General features: G+C 49.6%; 1 protein-coding gene across 2 annotated transcripts in view; it reads left to right on the forward strand.

The window, feature by feature from the left end:
* STK11 (serine/threonine kinase 11) overlaps positions 1-12,516 on the forward strand; it is a 31,536-nt gene that overhangs the window by 247 nt on the left and 18,773 nt on the right. The window contains exons 2-7 of one of the 2 annotated variants that reach the window (XM_057377537.1): positions 45-421; positions 5,497-5,580; positions 8,819-8,908; positions 9,639-9,771; positions 10,244-10,380; positions 10,867-10,994. In XM_057377537.1, coding sequence (XP_057233520.1) covers positions 132-421; positions 5,497-5,580; positions 8,819-8,908; positions 9,639-9,771; positions 10,244-10,380; positions 10,867-10,994 — 862 coding nt within the window. In that variant the 5' untranslated portion in view covers positions 45-131. Of the gene's footprint in view, positions 1-7; positions 422-5,496; positions 5,581-8,818; positions 8,909-9,638; positions 9,772-10,243; positions 10,381-10,866; positions 10,995-12,516 lie in introns of those variants that run through there. The other variant, XM_057377535.1, reaches the window with a different exon arrangement.

A 12,516-nucleotide genomic window follows, 5' to 3' on the forward strand; every position in this document is an offset into this window, starting at 1 on the left:
AATTCATGTTTGTACAATCTTCTGGATTTTTTTTTCCCAAGAAGGAGTAAAAGGGAGTGTTGGAAACTAACAAACAGGATTAAAGCCCTGAGCGCTTAAGGAAAAAAACAGGTTAAGGAACTTAATCCAGGATGGATCTGCAGGAGCCCCAGCAGCTGGGAATGTTTGCGGAGAGCGAGCTGATGTCGGTGGGGATGGACACGTTCATCCACCGCATCGACTCCACCGAGGTCATTTACCAGCCCCGGCGCAAACGGGCCAAGCTCATCGGCAAGTACCTCATGGGAGACCTGCTGGGAGAGGGCTCCTACGGCAAAGTCAAGGAGATGCTGGACTCTGAGACCCTGTGCAGGAGAGCTGTGAAGATCCTGAAGAAGAAGAAGCTGCGCCGGATCCCCAACGGGGAGGCYAACGTGAAAAAGTGAGTAAAGAGTTGTGGGAGCTGAGAGGCTGAACTTGGTGCTTGTTTTGCAGCTGAGCTGACAGCGTGGCTCTGCTGTGGAAGYGCTTCCTAATCCGCAGGTATTTAGGAATCCCTTCCCTCTGAACAGCAGCCAGCACTCTGGGTGAGGCTGGGCACGGGGAAGGGACAGGTTCCTGAAGGCCAGGACGGTGTGGAACACACTGTTTTGGGGTTGTTTAACGGATAAAATAGTGTTTCCTACAGCAGTCCCTCTGGAAGGTCTCACCTTGCCCAGGTGCTGCTGGCTGGGRAAGGTGATGGGACACAAACACACCTGGGAAAGGTGAGGGGACACAAACACACCTGGTGTCGTCACAAGGTTGTTCGTGTACCTGCTCAGGTGTGTTCCAAAGGCCCTGGAGCTCTCTGGGGTGGCAATTCCTGCTCCCAGCCATGTGGAAGGTGCCTGGAACAGGTTCCAATATATGGGGCACCCCATGGGCACAGCAAGTTTTGGGTTTTTAGCTTTGCTGCATTTCTAATGTGCTTGGGAGCTAACTCAAAGCTGTCCCCAGCTGATTTCTGTGGCTGTAAAATGGGGCCAAGGGTTGTCAGTCCTCTGTGCCTCCAGCACACCTGGTTACTCAGGGCACAGAGCCCTGATGGAAGTGAACCCCAGGAGAAGCCGGATGCAGGGCTTGATCCGTGGGGTTGCTGTGGGAACTCTCCCTTCCCAGGACCTCGCAGCAGCTGYGTCCCAGCCCTGCCAGGAGCTGCTTATCAGCCCTGCAGGAGCCTCTGCAGCCCAAACAACCCAGGAGGGTTTATCTGTGCTGGGAGGGAGAACTTTGAGAGGTTGAGGAAACTCTTGTGTTCAGCTGTGAGTGAGCCCTGAGCTGCAGAGTCCTGTGTCTGTCCCTCGGTTTGATTTCCCAGTTCAGCTGTGGGATATTTCACATCCTGTCCCAGCACTGCTGTCAGGGAGCTTTCTCACTTTGCCTTCCGACCTTTCTTGACAGCCTTGGCTGTGGAACAGTCACATCCCAAGGCTGGGACCTCCCTGTCTCTCCCTTCCTGGCTCAGGTTCAAGATCTAGCAAACTTGGTTAATGTGTAATAAAATGTTTCTTGTTTTTCTGGTAGAGGCTGAGTGCCCCGTCCCTGAGTCCCTGCACTGGCACATCAGCGMTGCCACTCAGGAACGTGGAGGTAGTTTCCTCCTTAGGGAAACTTTTAATGTAAATTAGATAAAAAGAGCTTGCCCACATCAGGAGAGTTCCCTGTTCTAAGAGCCATGGGAATGCTCTTGTGTCCTGAGGTGAACTCTGTGCAAGTTTTATTCATGCCCARAGTGGGGCTGTGAGTATCAGATGGGTCATTAAGGGAGTTATTAGATGGGTTTTCTGTGGACATTTCCTGGTTCAGCCTCACCTGCTCCAAACACCGAGGCAGACTTTAGGTCTTGTCTTGTATCCAGGGTTTGCTTTAGTTCAAATTCCTATTTCTGTCCCCTTGTCCTTTTCTCTCTGCCCACCTATCCATGCTCTCTATCTGCTGCTTCAGTGAGGAATTTTAAGGCAAACTGTTGTATTTTGTGGTCCCCTGGGCCTGTGGCACTCTGAGCTTATCAGAACTGCTGCAACAGGGAGTGMAAGCTGTGTCTGCTCTGAGTGTGGAGATGTGAGCAAACCCAGATGTTTGAGTGGTCAATGGGAGGAACAAAATGGTTTGGGGTCTCCAAGTGGTGCTGGACAGGACACTGACATCAGTGTTTTAATGCCAACTTGGTCACACTTTTCTGGAGTTTCACTTTGGCTGTGTTGGAGCAGCTTTGAGGAGTTTATGCTCAGAAACTGCTCCTGGGTCACAGAAAAGCAGGAAAACAGGTTGTGGGTTGAATTCCACTGTCAGGTTCTACTTTCCTTCTTGGAATCTGGTCAGTGAAGTGGTTTCCAGTGTTTCCTAGCTCACAGAGGAAAAGCTGCACGTGAAGCTTGGGGTTTTGGGCAGAGGTGATTGTGTTACTGTGGTGGGTTTGTGCCTCTGCCCCCTCACAGGGCACCTCAGTGCTGCTTCTGCTGTGCTGATAGTGTGCCATCCAGGGAATTCCCTGGAAAACAGTTCCTAAACTGTGGCCCTCGGGTAATTCCGTGAGCAGTAACACACAGTGAGTAACGAGAATGCTGTAATGAGCTGTGGAGGATCATACAGGTCTGAGCTGGGCCTTTGGCACCTGGACTTGTTGGGCTGGAAATAGGATGTTAATGCCATCCTTGGGTCACTCCTTGCTGATATCTCAGGTCACAGCCTCATACCTGCCCCAGCCCTGGCTCCTGGTGTTCTGGAGACCCAGAAACTATGATTAAAATGTGTTTGAGACTTACATCAAATTGAGTGATTTTTCTTYACCCCAAATACTCCACTTCTGCCCTGGGAAAATGAGCCCTGAAGGGATCATTAAGTCCTGGGGAAGATGTYGAGGGCTTAAACTTGTAAGACACAGTTTCCTTAAATTCATTAGAAGAATCTTCATTTTTCTTTAGAGCAGGTGGAGGTGGCTCACTCAGGCAGACACTGCTGAAGCTCATCCCTGCAAAAAAAGGAGTTTAGTGGGATTGCCAAAAAGAGGCAGAGAAACCTGGCAGCCTGTGGCTGCAGCAGCAGAAGTTTAATAACGCCGTGTGCTAATAGCCTCACACGTTAATTAAGTGTTTGGGGCTCCGTGGGATCCCAAGTGCCCTGTGCTGTACTTACCACCTCGGCGATTGCTCAGGTTGGAATTTGTGCTCCTTGSAATTCCTCGGAGAGTTAACCTGGGTTGTGGGGCTGTGCTGTGACTGTTTTTGGGGTCTGCATGTCCCAAGCTGGAACCTCCAAACAGGGACAGTGGGGAAGCTCCAAAAGGGGGCTGGGGAAGGACCTGCTGAAAGCCCCAGAGGTGGAAATGGGCTGATCCCTCCTCCCTGGGCACATATTCCTACAGAGCTCAAGGACTTCCTCTGCTGAGCTGCTTGGGTTGAGAGGTGAAGTTTGGGGAGCTGTAACCCATGGAAGATCACAAATTGTGATGGATACAGAGCTTGGAATGCCAGACATCCCTGCAGGAGCAGGATGTGGATGGAGCTCTGGGAGTAGGAAAGAGGAAAAGCGACATCAAGATCTTCCTGGCCCTTATGGCCCTTGGGCTCACACAGTGCTGGAACAGATGCTGCACTTCCTAAGCTTTCAGGATGTTATTGGAAAAACCTCGTGAAACAGAGGGAAGGGAATTAATCTTTTGGCTGTGTTGCTGGTTTTTGTTTAGGCAGAAATGGCTGGGAACAAGCTGTAGGAAGAATCCTGGATCTCACAGTGGAGATGTCCAGGAAGGAAGGTCTGCTTTCCAGGCTGCCTTTGGCATCTTCCAAAATGATGTGGCACATGAAACAAGGAAGCAGCTTTGCTATTTACAGTTCTGAGCAACAACACCCCCTGTTATTTACCAGAGCAGGTACCTTGCAGGGGATAAGTCTTAATCCGTCAGGATGAGCTTAATGGATCTGACAGTGCTCGAGTTAGAAGATCTTTCTTCTCCTTGTCTTCCTCCAAGAGGGTTGTACTTGGAAGCAGGCCCTGCCCTCTGGCAGTCTGTCTGGTCACACAGTGGGCTCAGGTGGGGTTTGGGTGTTTATTTTGAAAGGAAAAAAATCAAATTTAGGCCCATTCTGAGGAGGTGAGGACTTGTGTTCCCCTACTCGAGGGGTTTGCAAAGCAAAACGGGATCGGAGGTGACTGGGCTGGCTGTCCCTGCTCCTCAGGCATTCCAGAGTGAAAGAGGGGCTAAAAATAGAAGTAATCTTTCCTCTGGGAAAAGGGCTGCTTGGCCTCTGCCCCAGGAGTGGGGGTATTGCCCTGGCATTTCAGGTTGGCTCATGCAGTCCTCCTGAGGGAGGGGATATCATTACAGAAATATGAGATATTTATTAGTCYGTTGAAGGTGGGAGGAATTAGTGTTTGTGCTTCCGAGCTGTATTGCAGGGAATGAGCTGTTGGGATCAGGATTTTAAATGTGTTGCCAACATTTGGGCCTCAGAGCAGTTGTGTTTGAGTGTTTTTGCAGCTCTGGTTGGTGCCCTCAGCCCTCTCCCTCCGTGCTGCAGGATCTCCTCAGCCCCACACTGACACTGCCTGCAGTTCCTGTGCTAATTTAATCCACTTTAGCCTTTTGGTCATTCCTATTATTAGACCTATCTGCCATGTCCACAGAACACTTGGGAGCTTTGCCATGGTCTCTGCTCAGCTCTTGGTGGCTTTTTGTAAATCCAGAGCTGAGAAAGGAAGAGTCCCTGGCCTAAACTTTGGTAGCAAAATAATTCACRCTGCTCAGGCATCCTTAAAAGATCTGTAAAGATTCTCCTTGTGCTCCTGCACTGGAGAAGCCTTTTCAAGGAGCAGCTCCTGGTTTTTGCTCAGCCTTTGTGCTGGCCCCAGCTCRTTACTGGAGCTGCTAATTGTGCCCTTGAGGAGCTCTGAGCTGGCTTTGGGCAGGGGCTCTCCCTTCCAAAGCCGTGCTCAGAATTCCTTGTAATGCCKCTTCCCAGAGGCCGAGCTGATGAAGTGTGACCACACTGCTTAAAGCACTCGCCAAATGGCACAAGAAGGGAGCTGGGAAGGAGAATTTGGGAGCTCAGCACAGCCCAGGATGGAGTTGCAGCAGAATGAAGTGAAGAGCAGGACCTGCACTGCCAGACACCAACAGAACCACCCTGACCTGACTGTCCTGCTCTGCCTGTTTCTCCACAGCTGGCATCCAGTGGGATTTTGCAGGCTGAGTTTAATGCAAGAGACTAAACTGTGGTTTGGGGCAGGTACAAAAATCCCYGGAGACAAAGATCAGAGCAGCTGACAGGAGGTGACATAGGAGGGGCTGTTCCCTGAGCCAAGGGAAGGTGGCTCTTCACTGCTTCTTTATTCCGCTCAAACACAGGATTCTGTTCAGATCTCTGAGTGATTGACTCAAGTTAAATTTGGGTGAAATTTTGGAAGAAATGGAGTTGGGAATAACAGGAATAACATCTGTTTTAAACAGACATTTATCTTTGTTTCTTTCTGCAGGGAAATCCAGCTCCTGCGGCGATTACGGCACAAAAACGTCATCCAGCTGGTAGATGTGCTGTACAACGAGGARAAGCAGAAAATATATCCTTTTGCACAGGGCTGTTGATCAGGTTTGAATTCCCTGCTGTAGTTCTGCTTTTGGGAAGGCCCTTTTGRATGTTTCTTAAGCTTAAATTTTTGCAATTAAATTGTTATCACTGATTTTAACCATCCCRCCTGCTGGGGAGACACAAACAAATTCACACAAAACCAATCTAGGCAATTTTATCCTCATTTTGCTGGATTTTGTGTGACTCTGCCATGCWAAAAGAACTTTGCTTGGAACCAGTGTGGAAGTTCCTGGAGCTGATCCCTTGTAGCACGTGTTATAAATGGACGCTTTTATTTTTTTGACAGTGTTTTCTAACTACTGTCTTCTTATTACAGTACTCCAGAAAAGGAGTAATTTAATTGTGTGCGTTAATTAGATCAAACACTCTGCCACSAGATCATTAGGATAAAGCAGTGTGACAACTTCTGCTTGAGCTGTGGCCTCGACAGAGCAGGGGGACTGTGAGTCAATTACTGATAGAGAGAGATCCTGTTTAATTAGGGAGAAAGGGAGGAGGCAGCGTGGGGAAAAAAAGGAGCCCGAGAGAGACATCGTGTGTCGGTACCAGGTGATGACAACCCAAAACCATCACTGGGAAATGGGATCTCTCCAAGGATGTTGCTAAATGGGATCTCTCCAAGGATGTTGCTGAATGGGATCTCTCCAAGGATGTTGCTGAATGGGATCTCTCCAAGGATGTTGCTRAATGGGATCTCTCCAAGGATGTGGCTCCATGCTGGATTTTCTGAGCAGTGCTGATCTAAAGTTGGGTTTCAGTACTTTCCCCTTGCAAGGACAGGTTGACTTTGCTATTTCTGTCTTTCGCTGCTCCAACACTCTGAAAAGTTTGTTCCTCCCTGTGCTGGTTCCGTGTGTGAGTGGCAAAAACTCCAGGAATTTGTTTTCACTGAAACTGGAGCATTTAATTCATCCATGATCTTGTTCAAAGCCTTCCCCAGCTCCTGGCTGGCAGTGCCTGTGGCTGTGCTGTGTGTCCAGGGCTGTGACAGAGCAGATCTTGAGCAGCCACAAGGGGAACAGGTTTGGGAACAGATCCAGCAGGAAAGGGACAGTCTCTCTGAGGCTGCCCTGGGGGTAGGGCCTTTACAGTCATGCACAGGACTCTTGCAGGAAGCAGAGTTGGGGTTTAGGGGATGGTATCAACTTCCCTGTTAGTGATAAAAAGAAAATCCTCATTTGCAGACCAAGCCTTGTGGGATTGGAAATTGGGGCTGTGGAAAGAAGGATTCTCTTCCCACCTGAGTGTTCTGTTGCTGGTGGAAAAGCACTGCAGCCTTGAGCTGTTTGTCACAGAGTCACAGAATTGTTTGGGTTAAAAGGACATTAAAACTCATCCCATTCTGTCCTTTGCCATGGACAGGACACCTTCCACTACCCCAGGTTGCTCCTGGGTAGCTYSTGCCAGAGCCTCACCAYGCTCACAGGGAAGATTTTTTTCCTAATCTCCCATCTAACCCTGCCCTCTGGCAGTGTGAAGCCATTCCCCCTTGTCCAGTCATTATTTGCTCTTGTTAAAAATCCCTCTCTATCYTTCTTGTAGGCTCCCTTCAGGTTAACACAGGGTTTGAGCAACTCATYTAATCAAAGCCTTCAGTGATTTTCTGTGGAAAAGGGAAAGCTCTGGTGACTGGATTAAAAATGTCAACGACTTTTAGTATTTAAGAGGCTGTTTGCTGGCCTGCTGTGGCTGGGAGTGTAGAGCTGGTGGTGAATGGAGAGCTCATCCAGGCAGAAAATGAACCCAGTTHCATGAGCAGCATCCCAGGGATCCCATTACCACTGTGTACAGCTGAGTGTGGGAGCAGAACCCCTGGAGGAGGAGAACTGAGAGCTTGGGGCACCTGTAATAGATCTGCTCCAGCCTGGAAGTCTGTTCTGTAATCTGATTGAAAAACCTGAAGGGGATCAGTGACCAGGGAGGGCTGAGGAGCAGCGTGGCAGTTAATGACACCCATCCAAGCTGTCCTTGAGCCTGTTTGCTGCCCAGGAGCTGGTCTGGATTATCTGCTGTCACTGGTATTCTCCTGATAGTGGGAGAGTTGATGTCTGCCATGAAGTGCTTCACTGATTTCTTGAAGAATAAGGAGGGGTAAAATTAATTTTGGGAGCTCTTTCTTCTGTTCTTTTATTGATTTACCGAGTGTCTTTGAGCCCATCATAAAATCTTTTTTAGGGTATRCTTAGAGTATTTTAGGGTCTCTCTGAAGAGCAGTTTGTGGGGAATAGAGCAGGAATTTAATGAGTTTTCAGTGTTTGGAGCTGTGGAGTGGAACATGCTGGAAAGGGGCAGCASAGTCTTCAGYCCAGATCCCACACAGAGCACAAATSTYCCTTCAKCTTCTCCWGCCTCAGGTGACTTYCTGGGGCAGAAGTGACTTCTTTTGGGCTTAGCTTAAGAAGGCACCTGCCAGGAGGAATAARTGACCATGGTTGGGGTGGCTGGGGAGTCCTGACAGCCTTTTCTCTGTCAGGACAGAGGTGTCCTGATGTCCCAAGGTCTGTCCTCTAGGCCCCTCCAAGCCATACTTTGCCTTCAAAAGCCCAAAGAGAGCAGGAAACAGGCAATTACAGCATCAGGCAGTCTGATTCCCATTTTTTGGCCCCACCATTAAAGCTCACAGAGATAAAAACTGGAATATGCTGCGAGGGAACAAATGCTGCAAAGTGCCACCAGCTCTTGGCATTCTCTTGTAACTGTTTTTATCCATGTGCTTTCAAATGCTTCCCAGCTCTCCAGGGATCCTTTCTCCTGCTGCTGGAATACTCCCATGGAGCTGGGGGTGAGCAGCAGCTGTTCCAGAATGCAAACAGCAGGGTTGTWTGGGACAGGGAATGAGGAATAACCAATTTTGGGGAAGGTGAGGGGAGCTCACCTGGGTGCAAAACACCCAGGGTACTGGGGGAATGTGCTTCAGCTTTTCTTCCAGGGAATTCCCAAACTTTCTGTGCCCACTTCAGGGGATTTGCCTGTTCTCTGTCATACCTGTGAGATCTCCAGTTTATTTTCTGTGCAGTTCCCATCCTGTTCCAGGTCTGGTCACGGAGCCATAGCTGCTCATTTGGCAGAATTATTTTCCTGTAGGTTCTTTCCTGTCCCATGGGAGGTGGAGGAACATCCCTCAGCACCCAGGGAGTGCAGCCATTCCCTCTGAGCAGTTTAACACTGAGGAATGTTTAACCCTGGAGTTTCCTTAACTCTGCCCTCACGTATATGGTGATGGAGTACTGTGTGTGTGGGATGCAGGAAATGCTGGACAGTGTCCCAGAAAAGAGGTTTCCAGTGTTTCAGGCTCACGGGTAAGTTTTGTTCCTCTCCCCACTGTGTTCTCTCGAGTTTTTTTCAGCTCAGGCTGAGTTTGAAAGTAAGCCTGGCTTTGTGCAATAGYTTCATATTTTACACCCATGCAAAAAAAGTGAAAATTCTTGAAGTGGCAGCAGGGATTGCCCTTAGATTCTGGGAAGGAAAATCATCTTTGTATTGATTTTTCTGTTGGTTTTTTTTGCTGCCTGACAGCCCACCCTGATCCCTGTGCTCCTGTTGTGTCGAGGGGTATAAGGGGGGAATCTCCTGCCTAAATGGAGGCCAAGCCACAGTTCAACATCAAAAATGAATTTAAAGGCCTTGGGATGGATTAGGGATTGTCAATATCCAGCAAGATCTGGTAGCTGGGTAGTTAGCTGGGATAAGCCCTTTCACTCTGCAAAAAAAGACACCTGAGAATTCTGGGAATAGATACAAAAATATTGTCAGGATCAAATCAGGGCAGAGCAGCAAATCTGTGGCAACTACATCGTTTTATGGTCATATTTTCATTTTATTTTAAGAGATCTCTGAGGTTGCAGAATGCCTAAGTGAAATTCAGGCACATTAATATTATTTCTGGGTATTACAAGATGAAACACTTGCCTGCACAACCGCCAGKCTGCGTGTGGGTTACGGTGATGGCCCAGAGTTTCTGACCACAGCAAAAAGCTCCTTTCTACTGGCTAAAATTGTTTGATTTTTCCCCTCTGCCTCTCTCTGCAGGTACTTTTGTCAGCTTATAGATGGCTTAGAATACTTGCACAGCCAAGGGATTGTCCACAAGGATATAAAACCGGGGAACCTCCTGCTAACAACCAATGGGACACTAAAAATATCCGATTTAGGCGTAGCAGAGGTATGTGAGAAGGACAGCAAAGTCAGAATGGGACATTCCAGATTGAGGTCACCTCTGTGGTGTCATTGATTTATTGTGCATTTAGGCTTTTGTTCTGTTGCACTTGCAGAGTGCTCTGAGTGATTCTGAATATTTATTGCGATGGGCAAAGCAMTTCTGTTGGTAACAGCGTGAAACCTCCACTCAGGAAGCACAGAAAAGGAAGATGTCAATCTTGGACGGGCCCAAAATTGGGGGGAAATGGGGATAAAGCTACATAACCTTATCCTTCCTTTTATATGGAGACTGTCTTAGGTAGAAGAGGTGCAGGACTTGTCACCATGGCATGTGGCTGCTGTGGTGACATGATCTCATTATCTGTAGATATTCAGTGGAGGAGTTTTTCCCTTTTGTTTCCCAGGTGGAATTTTTCCAGCAGCCCCAGTTTGTTTTCCTTGAAAGTCTGACTCTGTTTGGTCTCTCCTTCTTGCAGGCATTGCATCCATTTGCAGAGGACGACACGTGCAGGACGAGCCAAGGGTCGCCAGCATTCCAGCCCCCAGAAATTGCCAATGGCCTTGACACCTTTTCAGGCTTTAAAGTCGACATCTGGTCCGCKGGGGTGACGCTGTGAGTGCTCAGAAACCCCCAGGAGCTTCCCCATAGATGACACCCTCAGATAGCTCAGTCCTGGCCCAGCTCTGTCATTGCTGCTCTTGAGGGATGGGGGAGCAGAGAGGGGGTGCTGCTCTCTCCTGTGGGTGGGTTTATCCTCTCCAAATTCTGCACAAGGGGATCTTTGCTCTCCCTGAGTGACTCTGCAGCTGTTGCTCAGCCCCCAGAGGCATGCTCAGGGCAGTGACAGAAACCACAAGTATCTCCAGTATTTATTTTAAAGTTTTTGCTGTCCCAGACTGTCAGGGAGATGTCTCGGTGGTTTTGACCCCTGTGAATGAAAAGCTGTGATGAAGGCAGGCTAAGCTTAAAGAAGCTTTCCATATTCTGCCAAATATTCCTCTTTTAGTTTCCTCTTGGCTGCTTTTGGCTTACACAGTCATGTAAGAACTGAGTACCTGTGTGCTGCTTCTCATCCCTCCTCTCTTTCTGCCTCCACAGATACAACATCACAACGGGTCTGTACCCTTTTGAAGGGGATAATATCTATAAATTATTTGAAAACATCGGGAAAGGCGACTACACAATTCCAGAGGATTGTGGTCCTCCACTCTCAGACTTATTGAGAGGTGAGTCTTCCCAGCTGGCTCCAAAAGGGTAACATTTATAGATGCAACAACTGCTCAGCTTGCACAGTGCCAGAGCTTCCTTCCAAGTGTCCTGTGGGGATACAGGATCCTGTTAGACAGGGAGGTTATACTTGCAGCCCTACAAGTTTCTGGCACATCTTCAGCACTGGTATTTTCCTGAGATCCACAGGCCCTCTGCACAGCTCACAGCCACTGTTTTATAGGGTTGGTTCTTTCATTATTTATTGTTCTCTGAGAAGCTTTTGTATTTAAAGACAAAGCCCGCAAGAGGTTGAATTTAAAATGGCATCATAGCATTGATGCAGGTTTGGACAGTGAGAGCACTCAAATGCCTAATCCAGGTTTTCCTGATGTGAAACACTGAGTACTCTGCTGTCCCTCCTCATCAACCTCTGCTCTGGACTTTTCTCARTCCCCTTTGTCTCTTTCCCCCCAAATTCAGAGCTACAGGATACTGGAGCAGTGACAGGTATCCAGTTTCACATCAGGGGATAGGACCACGAGTGGCACACTGGGGGAACGTCGTGATTCTGATTGGTTTTTTTTATTCCCATCATTTATTGAAAAAGTTTGAGGTTTAGTGCTGACCAGTCTCTACCTGTDGAAGCTGAGCACTCAGGCAGGACAGGGCAGCAGCTCTGCTGTGCTGTGAGCCCCTTTGGCAGGAGGTGGGATGCCATTCCAACCTGTGGGAGAGCCTCACCAGCATTCCCAGAATGAACGAACAGCCAGGGTGCAGCTGTGCTCCCCAGCCCTCAGCATGGGCTCCTCCTCTCCTTTCTCTTCAGGTCTTTGTAGGGGATCAGCCCCTAAATGTGGATGTTTGTCTTGTTTCACGTTGGTTTTCCTGGTCCTTGTGCTTTGTGGGGTTGGTGAGGGCATGGGAGGGCATCAAGTCCCTCCCTTCTGGCAGTGTGTCAGCTCTGTGGGACCTGGGCTCTGGGCTCAGTGTGGGGACAGGGGCTCGGTGCAGGGACAGGGGCTTTGGGCTCAGTGTGGGGACAGGGGCTCGGTGCAGGGACAGGGGCTGAGTGTGGGGATGCAGATTCAGTGCAGGGACAGGGTCTCAGTGCAGGGACACAGCTCTGGGCTCAGTGCAGGGACACAGGCTCGGTGCACAGCCCTGGCTCCTGGCTCGGTGCAGGGACACAGCTCCATGCTCGGTGCACAGCCCTGGCTCCTGGCTCGGTGCAGGGACACAGCTCCATGCTCGGTGCACAGCCCTGGCTCCTGGCTCCGTGCAGGACACAGCTCCATGCTCGGTGCAGGGACACAGCTCCATGCTCGGTGCACAGCCCTGGCTCCAGGCTCGGTGCAGGGACACAGCTCCAGGCTTGGTGCAGGGACACAGCTCCGGGCTCGGTGCACAGCCCCGGCTCCATGCTCGGTGCAGGGACATGGGCTCGGTGCACAGCCCCGGCTCCTGGCTCGGTGCAGGGACACAGCTCCATGCTTGATGCAGGGACACAGCTCCAGGCTCAGTGCAGGGCCCTGGCTCAGT

The sequence above is a fragment of the Malurus melanocephalus genome, unplaced genomic scaffold (genome assembly GCF_030028575.1).
Source record: "Malurus melanocephalus ecotype Western Australia unplaced genomic scaffold, MMel_1.1 scaffold_318, whole genome shotgun sequence".
Lineage (NCBI taxonomy): Eukaryota > Metazoa > Chordata > Aves > Passeriformes > Maluridae > Malurus > Malurus melanocephalus.